At 39.1% G+C, this 22,343-nt stretch overlaps 1 protein-coding gene across 1 annotated transcript in view; it reads right to left on the bottom strand.

Annotated features, from left to right (window-relative positions):
• Nucleotides 1–401: 401 nt before the first annotated feature.
• Nucleotides 402–22,343, bottom strand: part of LOC131440688 (cytochrome P450 315a1, mitochondrial) — a 60,531-nt gene continuing 38,589 nt past the window's right edge. The window contains exons 5-9 of the mRNA XM_058612191.1: nt 18,414–18,620; nt 18,225–18,361; nt 17,954–18,166; nt 17,684–17,899; nt 402–760 (exon numbers count right to left, since the gene is read on the bottom strand). Of these exons, the coding sequence (XP_058468174.1) occupies nt 641–760; nt 17,684–17,899; nt 17,954–18,166; nt 18,225–18,361; nt 18,414–18,620 (893 nt within the window). The 3' untranslated portion in view covers nt 402–640. The remainder of the gene's footprint in view (nt 761–17,683; nt 17,900–17,953; nt 18,167–18,224; nt 18,362–18,413; nt 18,621–22,343) is intronic.

Genomic DNA, 22,343 nt, shown 5'->3' with positions numbered 1-22,343 from the left:
CTCCGAATTTCCGGGCCCCCTGAAAAGTTCCTTTTCCAGGAGATCACAACGATAACTTACAATGTGTGTTCCTTGACGAATATATATCGGAATTTATTTTGGTGTAATATTAAATCGTTCACCTTCTGTAGGTATTAGTATATTGAGATTGTTCTTATCTAAAAGTGATCCTTCAAGTGACTCTAAAACCATATATAACAACTTTCAGTTAGAGGATGTTTTTTGAAAAACATTAACACATAAAAATTTTTGGAGAGGGGAAAATCAATTGTAAACGTATCTAATAATCTAATCGTCAATTTTCTGATTCGCAAACAATCGAAGTGCTTCGACTAGAATTAGTTTTTAGATAACTTCTATTCATGACACAATTTGGCTTTCGAAAAAAATAAAAAGATATATTTTTAATAAATTGGAATGGTTTTGCTTTTCAAAAGACTATCAAATTTTTATATAGCAGATTCTTTTCAACTCGCAACAAACATGTAGGTGACACATCGCGAAGTAATTATAAATCAATTCCAATTTGCTTTTCAAAAGACTATCAAATTTTTATATAACAGATTCTTTTCAACTCGCAACAAACATGTAGGTGACACATCGCGAAGTAATTATAAATCAATTCCAATATTTGCTTATGTCACGATTTTCCGCATTGCTGGAACACCATTTTGATTCTAGTATTTGGCACAGTAACAAGTTTCAGTTCTGCTTCAACATCCGATCCATTCATAATCGTCAAACAGTATGTTTTCAAAATCTGCAAAAATAGATGAGAATATGTTTAATTAACACAAAAGAAAAGTCGCTTTTAAATTAATCTAAGCAAAATTCTTACTAGTAAAGTTTTACACTAGTTGGGAAAGATTACACAGATCAAACATAACATAGAACTAATAACCAGGCGCGGAAACTATGGGGGAGCAAAGCCCTTTTTGCCAGCCCCCCACCCCCCCCCCCCCCACCATCTCCTTCATAAAAATGCTTTATACTTAAATTGCAAAGTTCAATGATCTAACATATAGTAATAATGTTATGTGTCGCTTGACTCGCATAGTCCAACAGCTTTCTGAATAAAAAAAATTGACAGCATGTCGTCTTCTCAGCCTAGTTGGCCAACACTAAACTCAACTACACCTAAGGGTGTAAAGTGTCGCCGGACTGAAGAAAATAATACTGTTCAACCTCCGACCGATTGTGGTACCAATCAAGTCGATTTAAGCGATCTGTCCGTACGTAATGTTACTAAAAACGCCGATAGGTTCTGGCTTTACCTCTCTGATCTCAACTCGTTGATCACGAACGCTGACGTACAGAAAATTATTTCTCGCTGCTTGGGTGTAACTGAGCCAATAGATCTAGTACGGCTAGTGTCAAAAGGACAGGATGTTACTAACTTTTCGTTTATTTATATTAAAATTGGATTCGAGCCTGGCTTAAAAACTAAAGCACTAAAGAATTCGTGCATCTTCCAAAAAACACAGATCGTCGTGTGTTTCCCACCAGTTCGGAGGGTTTCTAAATAAATCTATTTCCGTGCGCAGTACAGTACGAACATATCAGGTGTACCTCAAGGCAGCAACATGGGTCCATTTCTGTCTTTAATCTCTGTTTTTTAATGACGCTACTTTGTTGTTTAGTGGAGGCAGAAAATTTGTCTACGCCGACAATTTGAGACTATACCCTGAGGTACGCTCTATTGACAACTGCGATCGTCTTCAAAAGTATGAATTAGTTACCAGGTGTCAAAGGAACCGGCTTATCGTCAGCATTGCAAAATGTCAGGTCATAACATTCCACCGAATATTGAATCCATTACATTTCGACTATAAAATTGACGGAGAAACGCTTCAAAGAGTTGATCGTGTTAAAGATCTTGGTGTTTCGTTGGATTCTATACTTACATTTAATATGCATCGTTCTGCACTGTATACAAAAGGACTCGACAATTAAATTTTATTGCTAAATTCGGACGTGATTTTAGAGATCCTCACTGTTTGAAGGCGTTATATTGCTCGCTAGTTCGGCCTATACTTGAAAATGCTAGCATAGTTTGGAGTCCGTATCAGCTAGCTTGGAGTTTACGGATTGAACGCGTGCAGAAAAGATTTGTTCGACTTCCTCTAAGAAACCTTCCCTGGCAAAATCCGCAAGATCTTCCACCGTATCCCGATCGCTGTCATCTGATTGGTCTGGAGTCACTGGAACGGCGCAGAAAAATTCAGCAAGCGATTTTTGTTGCAAAAATACTCAACGGCGATATTGAATCTCCGAAGCTCTTATCTAGTCTTGACTTCCGTGCTTTACAACGATCGCTGCGTTCTACTGGTTTACTTCAACCGACATTTCACCGAACGACGTTTGGATTCTATGAATCGATAACTGCATGCATCAGAACATTTGGCATGCATCAGAACAACTGCATGCATCAGAACACCTCTTCGATTTCGGCGACCTACACATAAATTTGCGCAGAAAGTGTTACGATCCTCATTTTTATAACTTGATTACATCATATTCATTAAGACCTTCTATTGTCGGCTGAATCAAAAATAAATAGAGAAATATAAATAAATTAAGAGCGCCAGCGCAATAACAAAACCATTATGCTATATCAGACTATTGAAGATACTGAAAACAATAATTTGGCATTTGATTATGAAATGACGGCCTAAAATTACTTTCAGTTTTAAATCAGTTTGATTATTGTGTCTGAGGTCATATCCGGTTAAATCGTCCGACCCGTATGATGATACCTTACATTTGAATCAAATTTTGTGAATATCGATCTCGATACCCCTTAGAAATCCACAAACAATGAAGCCGAAAAAAAAGTTCTATTTCAATGATTTTTAGCACACAAAAAAATTTACAGGTTATTATCCCATAGGGGCTGGGGTCCACTAGGAGATTGATAGTACATATTATCTTCCTCCGGACAGTACCAGCCTAGATGCCGTGTGGAATCCGGCGGAAAAAAATGAACCAAGAATAGATCCACTGGGTTCCTGCTTCCATGTCGTAAAAGGCGACAATTGCGGGAGTTTCTTTTTCCTTTCAGTTATCAGATATTTTCAATGTTTCATTCCTGATTACTCTATTTTACAAAATTATCTCTTCATTCAACTCCATTCAACTTATCAATTTCCGTCTAGCTTCGGAGAAAAGTTTTACTTGGTATGTTTTCTTCTTCCATGTTATTAATTGTCTTTCAGGATTATAAATTGAATGATATAAAACTCAACTATTGCGCAAATCCGTTGATATTACAAAATTAATAACAGAGATAACATATATCCATCCATCCCATCCTAACAGCTATAGGCCTGGGGTGTCATTTGCTGTGTCCAAGCATACGTCTCCACATAACTCGGTTCATGGCTGCTCGTCGCCAGCCACTCAAGGCACGGACGCTTCTGAGATCACTTGATCGATCCACCTTGCCCGCTGCGCTCCTCTTCTTCTTGTACCAGTCGGATTAGATTCAAGAACCATGCAAAATTTGAGCTCAATCGGGTATAGGTAAGGGGTGCTGCTCGGCGTCAAGGTTTGAAAATTTCCGATCTTGAAAAATAACCATAGGAAAAAATTTGAATGGAATAACAAAAAACATTTTTTTAAACGATTTTCTAGGACTTTTTTTCGAGATGACACTAATTCTCTACGTTTCATGCAATTCTAAGACTTTTGGCATCAATTTTTTTTTCAATTGCACCCCCTCTCCCCCTATGGTGATTTTTCAAAATCTTTGAAAATTCCACTTAGTGGAATAAGAAGGTTTTTTGCCTTTCTCATATAGAAAGGTTATGCAATCACTGTGAAAACCGACTTTTGAATCGAGGCCCGGAGGGCCGAGTTTCATATCTTATTCGACTCAGTTCGTCGAATACGCAAAATGTCTGTGTGTGTATGTGTGTGTATGTGCGTATGTGTGTATGTAACGTTTTTTTGCACTAACTTTTCTCGGAGATGGCTGAACCGATTTTCACAAACTTAGATTCAAATAAAAGGTCTTGTGGTCCCATACAAAATTCCTGTATATTATTTCTATCCGACTTCCGGTTCCGGAATTATGGGGTGAAATGTGCAAAAAATTGTGAAAATAAGTGCACTAACTTTTCTCAGAGATGGCTGAACCGATTTTCACAAACTTAGGTTCAAATGAAAGGTCTCGAAGTCCCATAAAAAATTCCTGAATATGATTTGGATCCGACTTCCGGTTCGGGAGTTATGGGGTAAAATGTGCAAAAAAAAGAAAATATGTGTTCTAACTTTTCTCATAGATGGCGCGACCGATTTTCACAAACTTAGGTTCAAATGAAAGGTCCTGTGGTCCCATACGTAATTCCTGAATTTCATGCGGATCCGACATTCGGATCCGGAAATATAGGGTAAAGTGGGTTAAAAATTGTATACCATCACTGAAAATGTGGAAAAACCTTTAAAAAATTTCTAAATCGACCTCAAATCTTTTCCAATTGATAGTTTTTATCAGTAGACGGTCAAACGAACCGATTTCGGTTATTCTTTCAAGAATCGCAGAGAATTATTTTGAAGAATACCACAGTATTATATATGATAGTATGAAGTATGATTGATATGAGATAGGCATCATTACACCACTAGATGGATTAAAACAGGTTTTTTTAGATTAGCATCACTCTTCTCATACCAATAGGCAACGCAAATGTCTAGCGCTTAGTGTGAGAAATGATGCCGAGTATGTGACATAAACACTAAAGCATGCTTTTGTGAACTAATCGAAGCAATCTGAGACAATTGGTAACAAAAATGAACCCAAATTAGTGTCAGAAATTATTTAATAATATAAAAAATAAAAAAATATTTTCATGGGACTATTTTGAAGAAAGAGAAAGGCATTATCACGCCATTTTATCTGGAAGTAAATGATGATGATTTCAAAGTTACTTAAAGGATCAATTTTAAATACGAACAACCTCAAAATGTAAACCTGGACAAATAAAACGATTTATTTTAAAAGCCTGCCAGTGAAAGTCGTCAGTCGTCATAAGAGCATCATGTTTTGGTAATAAAGCAAGCGCCAAACAGCGGAATTGTGCCGCAGCCGCGCACACACCAAAATCCAGCCAGTGGAAGTCGTCATGGAAGCACAGCTTAGTTAATTTGTCCGGAAATATAATCGAATTTCATTGTGTGTTCCAAATACACCAATTAATTCCGCCTGAAATGGATTGTTTCATCTTCTTTGGAATCCAATGGGAAATCACAATGAATTGCTAGTCAAATTACGGACGAGTTTACCAAGAGCCATCTCAGTTCTGTCTTAATGAAGATTCTGTTAGTCGTTAATATTCAGGGCACTTTTCAGTCTCACAGATCATCATTAAGAATTAATTGAATTTTCTCCATTTCCTACCAAGATTTATCAAAATAAAAGTTGAAAAAGTTTACACATCCAATTACGACGGTAACGTCCGCTTGCAATGCGAAAGTATTGATGTAGGAAACATCATCATACTAGTATGTGTGTCGTTTCGAAATATGCCGAGCGAATTTATTGTATTTTATTTCTCTTGAAAAATAGAGATTTAAATGTGGCGAAAAGAAAGAATTTCTTAACACCGCTGAAAATCCACGTTTATTTAACCCGCATCCGTCCCTCTAAACTTGTATCACAAAGGTTCTAATGTATCAATTGGATATATGCCATCGAAACGAACCAAGAACAACAGGCTCACATTTTGTCAAACTGTTGATGATGATGGCCCTACCTCATACCCCTAAAAAGGTGTGAGCTGAACGAGTTATCTAAGTGATAATCAATATTATTACATGCTCTAACCAGTAATCAAAAATTGAAACGAGCTGGTTAACTTAGCAGGCATAGATATTCCTTCGATAGAGCAGCTGAACAAAAAGAAATTACGATACTACATCATATATTACAATTACTGTCCAGGGTTGATCAAGAAAATTTCCAACACGGGAAGATCCTTGAACAAATTAGGAATCGAGCCCAATATCTCGACCAGTATCAGACAATAATTCACCAGGCCCTTCGTTGGAATAACGAGACTGCGAATGAGCAGAGCCAAGCCCAATTTCATCAACAACTGTAGATCCCAGCATAACTCAAGAAAACCATAATTGGTCTCAAATAGAAAGTTTGGTGTTCTTACATCTGATATTGTAATGTTACAATATTTGTTGTATCTGTATTCTACAAATACAGGTGCAGACTGTTACAATATTTGTTTTTTCTGTTCTACTTATGTAGGATTAGAAACAGCTGAGGGCAGTGAATTTTCCAAATACATTGAATACAGGAACATGAAACAAATTTTTAAATAAAGCAACTAGCCACAGATTTCTTCTGCAAGAATACCGATAATAGTACACTCGCACGTTTAAAACCTCGACAATTTGTTTTTGATATGCTAATGTATTTGGTCAGTAATAAAAACAAATTTTCTTATGTGTAATGTACTCAAAAAAGTTACGAATTGGTAATTACAGAAACAGATTTTTTCCTCTACCTAGAATACTACAACTACTTCTGAGAAACAAGAAGTATCTGTGATTTTCAAGAAGTTTTTTTTCACGCCTAATTCAATAATTAAGATGGCCCAGAACTTCTCAATTCGCATTCCACCTCACCCCTGTAACGGGTATACAACAACAAACTGAATTGCAAGTATTATGTGTGATCGTGATGTGCTTGTTTCACGGAAAAACAGATCAATTAGACCTTTGACCTTTCTCCACCTTTGTGAGTTACACTTGCTACATCTTTCCCCTGGAAATAATTCTCGAATCTCCTCTGAGCCGAGAGTATTATCTGTACTGGTCAAGAAGTTTCGATTTCCATAAAATTCTATCAATTCCACCTAAACTCCACCTTGTTACTTGTTATAGCCAGTTCGCACTATACCGGGACGAGCGCATGCTGGCAAAGGGTTCGTTGAATCCGTAAATGGTTCTAACCCGAGGAATCCGAAGAAAAGAATAGGCACGAAGATTGCGACGATGAATATCTTCTTGTCACATTTATTAGAGCTCAGAGCAAACGATTCGTGATTGTAGAAGATCTGCTAAAAACTGCTTTGCAAACATCGCGACAGACAAATAATAAAACGAAGTCAATTAGTTTATAACTGTCATGATAACTCGAAAGGCTCATAGAGTCTCTCTGTGGAAGACGACGAAGTGCAACGGACAAATTTGCGTTGAATTGCTTCAATACGTTGAATATCATTTTGGAAGTAAGGTCTCGTAAATAGTTAAAATATCAAATTTTTTCAACAAGTATCGAAAAGATAAATAATTTAGATACGATATGTTATCGGGATAGCACACCAAAGCGCAATAAAATGCTTCCAAGCAGTGTATATTTTCGAAGTCTTTAAAAACGCGTAAAATGAATCCTAACAGCTTGAAGACTTATACCGTGTTCGTATTTGAACCTACACGCGGGCGACTTCGACTCCGAGTAAAACGAACACGTGGTACGCGCCCTAAACAACAACTCATAAAAAAAGAAAAAATAAACAAACTCGCATGGATGCGTGGTGCGACCCGAGAAAATTGTCAGAGCGAAACTACGCGATTGGAGTCCGATCTAGAGCGACCCCAGGTTGCTAAAACGAACATCTCAAAAGTTGTTTGGGCGACTCTGGGTCAGCTTTCGGGCTGCTCTGATCAATAAACGAAAACGGTATTAGAATCTGAGTGGGACACCCAGATCTCTTATCGATGATCTGCGTTCGAGAATAGTTTGAGAAATATCATTGTCGAACTTGACTGAAGACTGTTTGCGACTAAAATAAACGGAACATTTAGAGGCATTCAGAATCATTCTGTTGATATACCACCATTTTGTCATCTTATCCAATTGTTCCTGTAAGAACTCTGAAACAGTCGAGAATCAAGATTTTATAATATGAAATAGTTTAAAGCCATCAGCAAAAGATAGTTTCAAGTACTTGATCGAAAAATTTAAATCCTTTAGATAAAGCAAAAATATGAGCGATTCTTGACGAACTCCTCAAATAACAACGAATGGTGAAGTAGTACAGTTTTCAATTTTCACTATCATTTCGCGACCAAATAGATATAATTGAAGCCAATTCAAGAATGAGCGGTTGAATCCCAGCTTATAGTATGTTCACATTAACGATGATATGAAATTATATACGGATATACTTGATATACGATGATATCATCTAATATCCCATACAATTTGATGTCACGCATATCACCGTTTTGGCATGATATCCGGGATATCATAAACGATATCATGTCGAGTTGTCAAAAGTCGTAACTAGAAACACGAATCATGTCATTGAACGCACTCATTGAAGAATGTTACTTTGAGATTGACACTTAACAATCATTATACTTTTGAATATTTGAACGAATACTGATGTTCGGAGACCAATAAATGCGAAACTTCAAGGATTGATTGAAGTTTATGATTAAATTGTAGATTTTAAGGTAATATTAATAATTTTTTTCTAATGAGAACATGCAAGATGACAACTTGATTGGTTAACAATATCATTTCAATCGTATGTGAGCACTTTAACGTGATATGTATATCATCTCAGTATATCAGGTCATATCAACTCTAATGTTAGTCTTATGAAGGTGATGTACTTCACTATTTTTTTAACACTCACTTTCCAGGATGTATGGAGCCATCACCGATAGCGACTTTTTCGAGTAGTTACGATTCTTGGGCATTTACTCGAAGAAATGAGATTTTGAATCAGTCAGTTTTGCTCCGTACAAATCTTCTGGAAAGGATGAAGCTTTCCCAGTGTTACTGCAGAAAGGATATGAACATTGCAAACATTCTTTGAAGAAAATATTTACTTTTAGTCTTGCGACAGGATATATCCCAAGATCTTGGAAGGCAATAACTATCGTATGAGGAAGCGAAGAATTTCAGGCCTATCAGTCTTAGCTCATTTCTTCTGAAAAAAAAATGAAACGCATAGTCGATCACTATATCAGGAATGTTAGTTTGGGCGTGCATTCGCTACATGAAATGCAGCATGCTTACCAGCGTGGAAAGTCCACTATAATCATTTTACATGATGTTGTGTACTACATTGAAAAAACTTTCTCACACTTTCTCTTTGCTTGGGAGTTTTCCTAGATATTGAAGGTGCCTTTGATAACGTAACTTTCAATTCAATTCTGGAAGCAGCCAGGATTAGATTTAAATTTGAAAATATAAAATGTATACTGTATTTTTCCAAGCATCATTGCAGTACTCTGGTCCTGACTTCCCAAATGTAGCTCCGCGCGACATTATTATTGAGGTTGTAATGCTTCTCTTTTCATGACAGCCTCGTGATAGTTTTCTTCACGACAGCCCTTAGTAAAACAGTACTGTATAGTCAACGTTGCCGTCATTCACTTCGTTCGACAGTTCATTCTATCTAGAGACATTTGAAGTTTTCGATATTGCGACAGTAAACTTCGGGTATCAGTCACTGCGTTGTTTCTGTCGAGAGCCAATTATTACTCTCCCTTGACCAGCTCTGCGACTGTAGCCGGCGCGGTTTAAATTTGTTACTCTTGGTTTGTTATGAAGATTCGAGGCAAGCATGTGAGTTTTTAATTTTACCTTTGGTGATTGCTATGCGCAATGGTTGACCGTTGCGCATAGCAATCATCGTTCATCAACGCTGAGCCAACTCGGCGTGCTCATTTCAGGCAGTTTACGTTCGGTTTGTGGGCTGTAACATTCATAGTGTATGCGCGTACCACCAATCGAATAAAAACCCTGAGTGCAAAGTTTCTATACTCTAACTACCAACAGATTCGAAATGTTTCAAGTTGAACGTATATTGCAACAACATTGAAGTTTTTCAATAGTACACTGTTGAAAAATCTCTATGATTGGATCCATGTCGGCACAAGCCAATCGGAACGCGTTCTGAGGAAGAGAACGAAATATGTGCTGCTGCAGCGATATAAAAGCTGAATACGATTCGGTGATGAGGTATCCAATGGTCCGAGGAAGTTATCTATCTAGGACTCACCTTTGATAGACATATGATATTCAGGACACATGTTGAGAAAATCGTTCAAAAAATGCAGCATACTCATTAGGTAACTGTATCCGCTGATTTGTAGAACATCTAACCTGTGCCTGAAAAATCAGATGGCTGTCTATAAACAAATCATCTATCTATCTATCATTTTGTGAGTAACGGTTATAGAAGCAAGACAAACACGAGAGTAACATCGGGCCGGCCACACCGCGAACCACACCAGAAGCCTGCTAGCTGAAGTCATCAGTCGTCAAGGAAGAGCTGCTCAGTTAGATTGTGGGAACAACATCGAAGACTTGACGCTGACATGCAGCGAGCGGTAATCGAAGCCGGGCCGCGATCACACAGCAAAACCACATCAGAAGCACGCCAGCTGAAGTCATCTGTGTACACGCAAAGAACCATCTCGGATCTAAATGCAGATCCTGTTAGTCGTGACAATTCAAACCACTTTTCAGTGCTACAGATCATCATAAAGAATTAATTGAATTGTCTCTTTAATACCAAAACCATAAGATTTGGAAAATCTGAAAAATGGAAGTAGACAAAGTTTGCACCTTCACTAACACATTCAATAACGACTCACGCAATGCGAAAATGAAAGTATTGATGTAGAACACATCTTTATACTAGTGAGGGTTTCGTTTTTAAATATGCCGTGCGAAACAGGGTTGCCACGTATACATATGAATTTGTATTTTTATTATAAAGAACTATACTGGTTATTTCATAATATTTAATTGTGTTTCAGAATATTTAATGTACCTAATCTGAACTTTAGTTTAGGTGCATCGTTTCAAATTCTAGTAGTGGAAAAGGGGGATGCATGCATAATTCATACAATTGATCAACTAATTGATAATTGGAAGTGTTAGGGAACATGCCAGTTGTGTTCGTATTTACGACATTCAGTTATGTCTCTGACATTACCCACCCGCCTTTTTTTCTTTTTGAATCGATTGAGGTGATAAAATAGCTTATTTTTTCTTATCGGCGTTGTTTTCTGAATTTCTTTCTCAAAAATTTCAAAGAAAAAATCATTTTTAGTGCCAAAAAACTATCGAGCTCCCAATTGAGAAAATTGCGGAAATTTCTGTGCAATTTTTTTGTCGTGAATACGACTTACTTTACTATGGGGCGCCTTTTCAAAATTAGCCATATGGAAGAATGGGCAGAACTTAATCGTGAATATCTCGACTTGTATTAATGGTAGCAACATAATTCTTTCACCATTTCATCAAAAATATGATCAGGAATTCAGGATAATATTTTGAACAGTGTGCGATAACCACAAACAACTCAAAAATTAAGTTTTCTTAAAATTTGAAAACAACACGGAAAATTCTTTACTTTCGCTTGGGTTTTTCGCGCAAGGACGACGATTTTGAGGTAGTCAGGCACATATCTTCAACTGAATGCGTATAAAAGGGGAACCGTGGTCGAAAATCGTTCATTTCTTTTCGTGCGTTCGATGGAAGCAGACGTCGTGGGAGTGGAATCATCAACCAGCAGCGGCGGAGAATGCACCTTCTGCGTGGTTACAACCTCAAACGCTCAGGTCGCATCTCTCATTCGCTTGCTGGCCATCAAGGCGAGAACCAGCAGCGACTGAAACTGGATTCTGAGTCTGTTATTGGATCTAAATTTAGGTCTTGAACTCAGGGTCCAGTTCTCTATTCCAGACTTCTATTCGGTTCTTCTTAAAACCATAATAATACTCCTAAAGAATTATGCGGAATTTACTTTACTGTACCTCTATACAACCCATTTTTGTCGTGAATACGACTTACTTTACTATGGGGTGCCTTTTCAAAATTTACCCTCTGAGAGAGTGATAAGAATCAGAACGCGTTCTAAGGAAGAGAACAAAATATCTGCTGCTGTACAACAAATCGTCCGGGAAAAATGTTCCGAAAAGTGGTGAATATCGCAGTGAGTTCCTCAATTTGGTCCTTGTGAATGCTAGAAACGAGTCCCTTCAGCATATTGATAGTTTCTTTCAATAAAATATGCAAATCCGAAATGAAACAATCGACATTAAAATTCTGTATGCGGCTATTTTTATAGCCGTTAGGACCGCCCATTAGTGAAAAAGCTACAAACGAAATCAGGTAGAAACAAGCATCTCAACAAAACTTGAATCAGTTTGGATTATATCGCCACTGCGAGCAGATGTGTTTTGTATCGTCTGCACGCTTTCGACAAGAGCGATTACGTCACAGCTGCCAGTCATTAGCATTGGAAAAAAATTAGAGGGTTGTATTAAAGACACGACCGAGCACAATAGCATTAAAAATTGAACGTTTCTAGGCTCTTCATAATTAATACAAAAATAAAGATGATAATGATGATGATACACTAAACTAAAAAATTATTCAATTGACTAATCACAAACTTGGTCTAGTTTAAGCGCTTAGATTGGGATCAGGGTCATTTCGCCGAAAGCCATTTCGCCGAAAGCCGTTTCGCCGAAAGTCATTTCGCCGAAAGGGTCATTTCGCCGAAAGGGTCATTTCGCCGAATGTCATTTCGCCGAATGGGCCACTTCGCCGAATGTCATTTCGCCGAAAGCCATTTCGCCGAAAGGGTCATTTCAGCGATTCCTGCAATTGTCTTAATATTATAATAGGAATTAATTTGAAATAAACACAAATAAATGATTCCATAGGTGTATCTACCAAGAAAATGTATGTGATATTTTCCGTTTACTAAATGAAAAATATCTAATGCGGCTTCGCCACATCGATTTGATTCGTGTGCTGTCCGACCTCGCTACCGCTCGTTCGGACCTAACTAAAGCAAAGAAACCTAGCTTTGAGTAGACCGGGCAAACGAGGCGGTTACAGGTTTGTATGCAAGAGGCCGCCGCTTCCGACGGCGGGTCGGCGGCCAACTCAGCCGGCGTCGCCTCGGCGGCTTTATGCCGCCGAGCCATCTTGGCTTCGGTTATGTGGCTGCGCCACATCAGTTATACAGGAGGCATAATAACACAAAAAAACTAATTTGATGTATTCGAAATTACTCTTTCGGCGAAATGACCCTTTCGGCGAAATGACCCTTTCGGCGAAACGACTTTCGGCGAAATGACCTATTCGGCGAAACGACTTTCGGCGAAATGGCATTCGGCGAAACGACTTTCGGCGAAATGGCTTTCGGCGAAATGACCCGCTCCCCTTAGATTGTTAGGGAATGATAAAATTGACAATTAGATTCTTCTTTGATAATTGATTCTATTCAATTTTGATCCCTTTCCACAAATTTTTACATTGTTAAGTTTTTGAATAACGTCCTTTAACTGGAAGTAAATTATGATGAATTCAAAGTTACTTGAAAGTTCAATTTTAGATACAAATAACCTAAAGATCTAAACCTGAACAAATGAAACTATTTTATTTTATGATAATAATTTTCGAGAAACGTACAAACTTATTGATTTTATAAATAGTTAATCAATCCAAGAGAAGATTTTATTTATTTTAACGAAAAATGTTGTCCAAGTAAACTCAGTAATAGTGTAGATTTATTATTCCTTTTTCAAAATATCGATGACCTTTAGAAAGTGTCGGTAAATAATATGGCAACAATACGAGGAATAAAACATGTGAAACAGTCCGCATAAAATATTTAGTTACTTACATTGATTTTCGCTTTGGCATATTAGGAATATATGGTATGGATACGCAACGAAATTCCGAAATTTTGTTAATATTGTAACTTGATGTTATTAACACATGAATGTACATTGTCATAGTTACAACGCGTGTAGCCATCAGACGCTTATTGTTTTGAAGCAAATAATAATTAAACTGAAACTGGCGGTTAACCAAATTCTACGAGGGTTCCTATTCAAACGATACATGTAAAATCGCAGGTAAACTTACCTTGAGTTTATCTTTGATACTATACGATATTGCATCTAATTGTACTGTATATGTGAGCCTGTGGAACTCATTTATACTACTAAACCGAGGAGGCCACTTTTAGATAAGTTTCAGAATTTAATTTTGAATCTTCTGAAGCGTTTAATTCCTGGTGGGACAATAGCTTGTTCAGTCATATTGTCCCGTTTTGTTCGTATGGGAATGGATATTTAAGTATGCAAACCGATCCGTTAACAAATTAAAGCATTTTTAAGCTTGCAATATTGAAGCTTTGGAATCATTTAAATTAGGAAAATCAATTAACAAATCATCGAGGAACAAGCGCTGCAAATTAGATCCGCAAAAAATCTATCGCCGATAATTCTAAATTGGCCTGATAGTTACCAGAGAACCAAAATGAAATACTCTATTCAAACCAATTTTTCAATGGTATGCATTCGAAATATTCAAATGATGTTATCTCATAAGTTTAAGTTAAATGTTTCCGAATCGATTTGTTGTTGAATTATATGAATCTATCAACAAATGACTGAGTTATAAGCGTTCAAAATTATGACAGAAAAATGTTACGCGAATAGTTTGGCATGTTTTAAATTGACACCCAGCCTCGGGAAACGAAGTGTAAGGCATTTTTAATGGCAAAATCGACCAAAAATTTGCTAAATACTTGGGATATACCAGAAGAATCGGTAACCACGCTGATTCGGTTCTTCAATAGCTAGATGATATATAAAATACTCAAGCGAACACGGTGTTGCACAGACAACAGGAAATTTCACAGAAACATAATGCAATAGCGACAATCCAGCAAGTGAACGCATATACAATCCAGTCATCAGCTCACTAGCCAAGCTACTTGTTTCATTCACAGTCAAACATCAACTAGGCAAAGAAATATTGTGCAGCCTATATTTATAGATTTCTCTTCATACTACGCATAACGATGCGGTGTTTTTTATGCATGACGCAAAGCCTCCTATGCCGAACAAGAAGTTGACGTCATTTTGCACAACAGGGATTGGTGGATGAAAACATAGGTCGATTCCAACCATTTTTTCAATAGTATGCTATTGAAATACTGAAGCGACGTCGTCATACATGTTTAAGTTAAAAGTTTCCGAATCGATTGGTTGTTAAATTATAACAATCCATCAACAAATGACCGAGTTATTAACGTTCAAAATTATGACACAAAAAGGTTACGCGACTATTTTCGAAACTTTTAATTGACACCCGGCCCCATATAGTGAAGAGTAAGGCATTTTTAATGCCAAAAAAACAACGGTGGAGAGCATTGCACAAAATCAGCCGTTCTAATGGCTCTAAAAGTTTTCTAAAGAACTATTAGGATTTGTTGTTCGCAAATCGTAGGGAAATATCCTCAGTTTACGGCAAATCAAGTGTGAAATTGACAGTAATCGAGATCAAGTGAAGCCTTTTTTTGCGAAAAATGTTCCAGAGTTTAATTTCGTAGAGAATTACGCAATTTGACTCTTCTGAATGCTGGAAACGAATCCCTACAGCATATTGATAGTTTCTTTCAATAAAATATGCAAATCCGAAATGAAATAATCGACATTAAAATTCTGTATGCGGCTATTTTTATAGCCGTTAGGACCGCCCATTAGTGAAAAAGCTACAAACGAAATCAGGTAGAAACAAGCCTCTCAACAAAACTGCGAGCAGATGTGTTTTGTATCGTCTGCACGCTTTCGACAAGAGCGATTACGTCACAGCTGCCAGTCATTAGCATTGGAAAAAAAACAACGGTGGAGAGCATTGCACAAAATCAGCCGTTCTAATGGCTCTAAAAGTTTACTAAAGAACTATTAGGATTTGTTGTTCGCAAATCGTAGGGAAATATCCTCAGTTTACGGCAAATCAAGTGTGGAATTGGCAGTAATCGAGATCAAGTGAAGCCTTTTTTTGCGAAAAATGTTCCAGAGTTTAATGTCGTAGAGAATTACGCAATTTGACTCTTCTGAATGCTGGAAACGAATCCCTACAGCATATTGATAGTTTCTTTCAATAAAATACGCAAATCCGAAATGAAATAATCGACATTAAAATTCTGTATGCGGCTATTTTTATAGCCGTTAGGACCGCCCATTAGTGAAAAAGCTACAAACGAAATCAGGTAGAAACAAGCCTCTCAACAAAACTTGAATCAGTTTGGATTGTATCGCCACTGCGAGCAGATGTGTTTTGTATCGTCTGCACGCTTTCGACAAGAGCGATTACGTCACAGCTGCCAGTCATTAGCATTGAAAAAAAACAACGGTGGAGAGCATTGCACAAAATCAGCCGTTCTAATGGCTCTAAAAGTTTTCTAAAGAACTATTAGGATTTGTTGTTCGCAAATCGTAGGGAAATATCCTCAGTTTACGGCAAATCAAGTGTGAAATTGACAGTAATCGAGATCAAGTGAAGCCTTTTTTTGCGAAAAATGTTCCAGAGTTTAATGTCGTAGAGAATTACGCAATTTGACTCTTCTGAATGCTGGAAACGAATCCCTACAGCATATTGATAGTTTCTTTCAATAAAATATGCAAATCCGAAATGAAATAATCGACATTAAAATTCTGTATGCGGCTATTTTTATAGCCGTTAGGACCGCCCATTAGTGAAAAAGCTACAAACGAAATCAGGTAGAAACAAGCATCTCAACAAAACTTGAATCAGTTTGGATTGTATCGCCACTGCGAGCAGATGTGTTTTGTATCGTCTGCACGCTTTCGACAAGAGCGATTACGTCACAGCTGCCAGTCATTAGCATTGGGAAAAAACAACGGTGGAGAGCATTGCACAAGATCAGCCGTTCTAATGGCTCTGAAAGTTTTCTAAAGAACTATTAGGATTTGTTGTTCGCAAATCGTAGGGAAATATCCTCAGTTTACTACAATTCAAGAACAGTTTGCTTAGATTTGTGCACTTTTCGCTGTGTGAAACTCACAGTAATCGAGATCAAGTGAAGCCTTCTTTGTTTTTGCGAAAAATGTTCCAGAGTTTAATGTCGTAGAGAATTACGCAATTTGACTTTTCTGAATACTAGAAACGAGTCCCTTCAGCATATTGATAATTTCTTTCAATAAATTATGCAAATCCGAAATGAAATAATCAACATTAAAATTCTGAATGCGGCTATTTTTATAGCCGTTAGGACCGCCCATTAGTGAAAAAGCTACAAACGAAATCACATAAAAGGAAATCTCTTAACAAAAATTGAATCAGTTTGGATTCTATCGCTCCTATGAGCAGATGTGTTTTGTGTCGTCTGCACAGCTAGTTTCGCTTTCGACAAGAGCGAATTCGTCACAGCTGCCAGTCATTAGCATTGGGAAAAAACAACGGTGGAGAGCATCGCACAATATCAGCCGTTCTAATGGCTCTAAAAGTTTTCTAAAGAACTATTAGGATTTGTTGTTTGCAAAATCAAGAACAGTTTGCTTAGATTTGTACACTTTTCGCTGTGTGAAATTCACAGTAATCGAGATCAAGTGAAGCTTTCTTTGTTTTTGCGAAAAATGTGAAAAAGGGGAATGCGTGCATAATTCATACAATTGATATTCGGAAGTGTTAAGGAACATGTCAGTTGTTTTCGTATTCACGACATCCAGTTATGTCTCTGACATTACCCACCCGCCTTTTTCTTTCAAAAACTTTTGTGACCGAAATTCAACTGCTGAAGTTATTAATTTTTAGTTTTCCTACTTTTCCTTAAGCATTACCCGTATCACTAATAATTTTGATTACTACCTTCGATATTAAAAATTGCATCTGATACATAGCAATTCGACGTCCTATGCAACTCCTAATTCCAATCGCGAATGGCAAGCTGGCATTTGTACGAAATGGCAAAAACGGTGTATTATTGAATTCGTCTCGTATCCAACGTTGAGGTAGAAATTCATTTGGATTATAAAAATTCGATCTAGCTCTACCTGCAGTATAAAGTGAAAGTATGGCCAAAGTCTGAAAGAAGATATCAATTTAAAAGACCATTTGATTGAACAATGTATTGGTTACATTTTTTGGAATTAAAAAATCTCCAATAATAGCATCTTTTTCCAAAACGCGACCAATAAATGGAGCTACTGGAAATAATCTCAGAGCTTCTTTTATTGTTCCTCGAATCAATGGTGATTTGAAATTGTCATGTGTGTTGTGAGTACGAATCTGCTCTTGTATAGGTTCATTTTGTGCTAACAGATATAAACACCAAAGCGTGCTAAAGGAAGTCTGTGAATAAGACAAAGAATTAAATATACGATAGCTAATTTGATAAGAAATAATTAACTGTATCTCCAGCAGCAATAATGAAGTCTGCAAAAATACGTTTCACATCCTCGCGTGATGGTATGGACTCCTGTAATTTTGATAGCAAACCATCACCTCGCTCTAGATCATCTAGTGCTGTGTCGATTATTTTATTCGCTGAAAATAAACTAAATTAGAAAACCGTTAACAATTTTTCAAACTTACTAACCTATCGAAAGTGTTTTAGGCACTATCTCCTCAAATCTTCTCCAAGCATTTAATTGTAGCCGGTCAGCCAAATATGGTGGAACAGTCATAAGCTTTGAGCTGTACTGAAAGATTTGGTAGACCACGTTTGAGAACTCGTCGATCATATCGTTTAGTTTCATTGCATTTCGGTCGTTGTAGGAACTACCCAGCATTATACACAAAATCACTGGAATGTAAAACAGATTAAAGAAATTTTACGATGTTCTGCTACATAATAATCTGTAAAACCCCAAAACAAAGGTAGGGTAGTATATTCCAATGTGGAACCTTCTGTTTCAATTCATTCGTGCAAGTTAATTACATCATTCAGTAAGAAACATTCATGCGGAGAGGTTGTGTTTCGATTTTACTGGCTCGTGAGTTAACGACAGCAACCGAGACAACTCTAAGCTGCAAGTAGAAATCCTGCCGGTGCTAATTGCAAAGGCAATATTTGGGGCGTTTCCCGACTGGTGCTCATCCGTTCATCCGATCTAATAAAATTGTATCAGACAACGATACTTTCAGTGATGAAATATGGATGCGTTTGTGTTGTATCTTGTGTGTGGTGGTTGGACAGCAGAGAACTGTATTTGCGTGTCCTTACAGACAAGTAATAAATAGACACATTTTAAAACTGAACTACTATACTTTAATACTTAATAAAGACATACTACACAAGACACAATAAAAGAAGTTGTCTGTTCTGTTAGACAACCGTTCTGAATCTCTCTCTAGCCGGACTGCCGGAAATATACTGACTGCAACATATGCGTCAACGCAGTGGCAGCATAACTGTCACTCGAGAGCATAATGGCAGTGTAGCCAGTATTGCCGTTTGGTTGGCTGCAACATCTCCCCTCTTAATAAAGGTGGTACGGGTCGAACCATTGTGGCCGACTTCTGGTCCGGGTGGAACGACGCGGTAAAGTCTCCACCAGGTCTGCTTCGGTCGCTGACTCGAACTCCGTTGATGCTGCTGTAGATGAAGATAATGACGAGGACGACGGACTTGCCACTAGCTGAGGTAGTGGAACACTTGTAGGAGTAGAAGACAAACGTGTCGGTGTCATCGGCTGTAACGTCGGCGATTGTGAGCTATGCGTAACCAAAGACTGCGGTGAGTCAACGGATGATACTGCGGGTGTACTGTCTGAAAGCTTCGGTAGATCCCAGGCACCAAGAAGGACGTCGAGCGGCAACAATTTAGTACTACTGCTGGCTGACGATAAAGGACCGGTGTTGGGTGAAACAGTCTCAGTACGACAACGTAACTGGTTGATATGGGAACGCAGAACTCGACGATCAACCAAAACGTTGTACATCACATCACCTATCTTCTCCAGAATAACACCAGGAACCCACTTCCAAGTGTTTCTGTGATGAACCTTTGCGAAAACCAGTTCGTTTCGATTGAACGATCTTCGCTGTTGATCTTGCTGAACATGCGGTGTCATTGGTAAAATTGCTGATGATGGGCGAAGTAGCTCCAGACAAGTCCGTATACGACGACCAAACATAACCTCAGACGGCGATTTACCTTCAGGCGCAGTGCGGTTGGGCGTGCTTCTGTAGGTTAGCAGGAAAGTGTCTAGAGCTTCAGCAATGGATCCTCTCCCCTCTTGAATTTTTTTGACGGCCCGCTTGAAGGTGTCAACGAACCTTTCAACTTGGCCGTTAGACTGGGGATGGAACGGGGCCGTTGTGACATGCTCGATACCGTTGAGAGCACAGAAGTTGGCAAATTCCACACTCGTAAACTGAGTACCGTTATCCGATACTAGCATTACAGGCAAACCGAGCCTTGCAAATAGACTTCGAAGAATACTGATGGTTGCTACTGCAGTGATTCGTCGGGTTTGCACAATCTCCGGCCACTTGGAGAAAGAGTCGACCGCTAGCAAATAGTACTCACCGTCGATGGGACCGGCGAAGTCTACGTGAACACGCTGCCAAGGTCCCGATGCCTTCGGCCATGGCACTGGGACGGCGTGAGGCGGTGACTTGGCAGTCGCTGCACAATGCCGACATGTTTTCACATAACCGGCGATGTCTTCGTCGATGGATGGCCAATAGACGTAGCTCCTGGCGATGGCCTTCATACGCTGTGTACCAGGATGACCATTGTGAAGCTGATCTAAGCAACGCTTGCGGTACTGAGCTGGGATGACGAGCCGTTCAGCGAACAGTATGCATCCATCAACGGTAGTGAGGGATTCCAGTCTGACTTGGAATCGTTTTAGCTCCGGATCGATTGCTTTCGTTTGAGGCCAACCGTCGGTTATAAAACGGTAGACCTTCCGGAGAACTGTATCAGCTTGGGTACTTCGAGCGACGCTTCTGAAAGTAAGAGGCAACGCATCTACTGTATCAACTGCTACTGACCTAACATCCTGCTCGAGAATTATGCTGGCGATGACGTAGTCTTCATCTGGTCGCGCGTGTCGGTTTATCAACCGGGACAGCACGTCGGCGTTACCGAACTTATCAGTGGGAACGTACTCGATGGTGAAATCGTACAGCAGTAGAGTGAGGGCAAAGCGCTGTAACCGGTTGGCTGTATATACCGATATGCCCTTCTTGGACCCGAAGATTCGGAGCAGCGGAGCGTGGTCAGTCTGCAGCAAGAAGCGTCGTCCGAAGATCATTTTGTGAAACTTAGTGACGGCAAAGATGATAGCTAGACCTTCACGATCCGGTTGACTGTAGTTCTGCTCTGCCTTCGTAAGTGCTCTGGAAGCATGCTGTACTATTTTGATGGAGCCATCTGGGAACCTGTGACTGATTGTGGCTCCAACACCAACTGACGATGCGTCAGCAGAAACAATGATCTTCTTTTTCGGATCGTAGTGCGTTAGTAGAAGATCTGAGGTGAGAATCTGCTTGAAACGCTCGAATGCCTGCTGGCACTCCGTTGTCCACTGGAATTTCGACTGCGGTTTCAGCAGATTGTCCAGCGGGAAGCGAAGCATTCACATGTTCGGGACAAACTTCCCGTAATAATTGATCGCCCTGAGGACGGAACGTACACCGTGAACGTCAGTGGGAGGCGGAAGCTGCACTATTGCCTCGATTTTGGCTGGATCTGGACGCAGACCTCGATGGTCAACAATGTAGCCCAGATACGGTATCTGCTTCTTGCCGAAGGTACATTTTTCGGCTCGAATGGTGAACCCAAAATCCTGGATTCGCTGAAGAACTTCTTTCAGGTTGCGGTTGTGAGCTGCTTCGTCTTCACCGCCAACGATACGGTCATCGAGATAACCGGAAACTTTTTCCAACCCGGCTAGCATGGTGTCGATGAGCTGCTGGAAGATACCCGGTGCTACCTTTACACCAGGTGGAAGACGATTGTAATGAAACAAACCACGGTGCGTGTTGATGGTGAGCAGATGACGAAACTGCTCGTCGACCTCAACTTGCAAAAATGCATCCGAAAGATCGATCTGACTGAAAATTTTGCAGTTAGCTAGCTTAGCGAAGATGTCTTCCGGAAGAGGGAGCGGGTATTGGTGAGGCTGAAGAGCGGAGTTGAGTCCTGTAGAATAATCTCCGCAAACACGAATGGCACCATTTGCTTTGCGCACTACGACGATTGGTGCTGCCCACTCCGAGTAGTCGACCGGTGTAATGATGTTCAGCTGCTGTAACCGGTCCAACTCTTGATCGACTGCGTTGTACATAGAGTACGCAACCGGGCGTTTGGGACAGAAAATGGGCTTGCACTGATCCTTTACGTCTAACTTCACCTGTACCTTATTGCAGAGCCCAAGTTTCTCACTGGAAACTTCTGGAAATGCAGAACTAAGCGCTGTGCTGGAAGTCGAAGAACTAGATACCTGGTAGCAAAAAGTATCCATTGGCACGGACCATAAATCGAAGCTATCGACCAAATCAGATCCGAGAAGTT

Source organism: Malaya genurostris, chromosome 1 (genome assembly GCF_030247185.1).
Source record: "Malaya genurostris strain Urasoe2022 chromosome 1, Malgen_1.1, whole genome shotgun sequence".
Classification (NCBI taxonomy): domain Eukaryota; kingdom Metazoa; phylum Arthropoda; class Insecta; order Diptera; family Culicidae; genus Malaya; species Malaya genurostris.
Note: the sequence above shows the minus strand (reverse complement) of the source record. Positions and strands in the feature narration are given on the sequence as shown.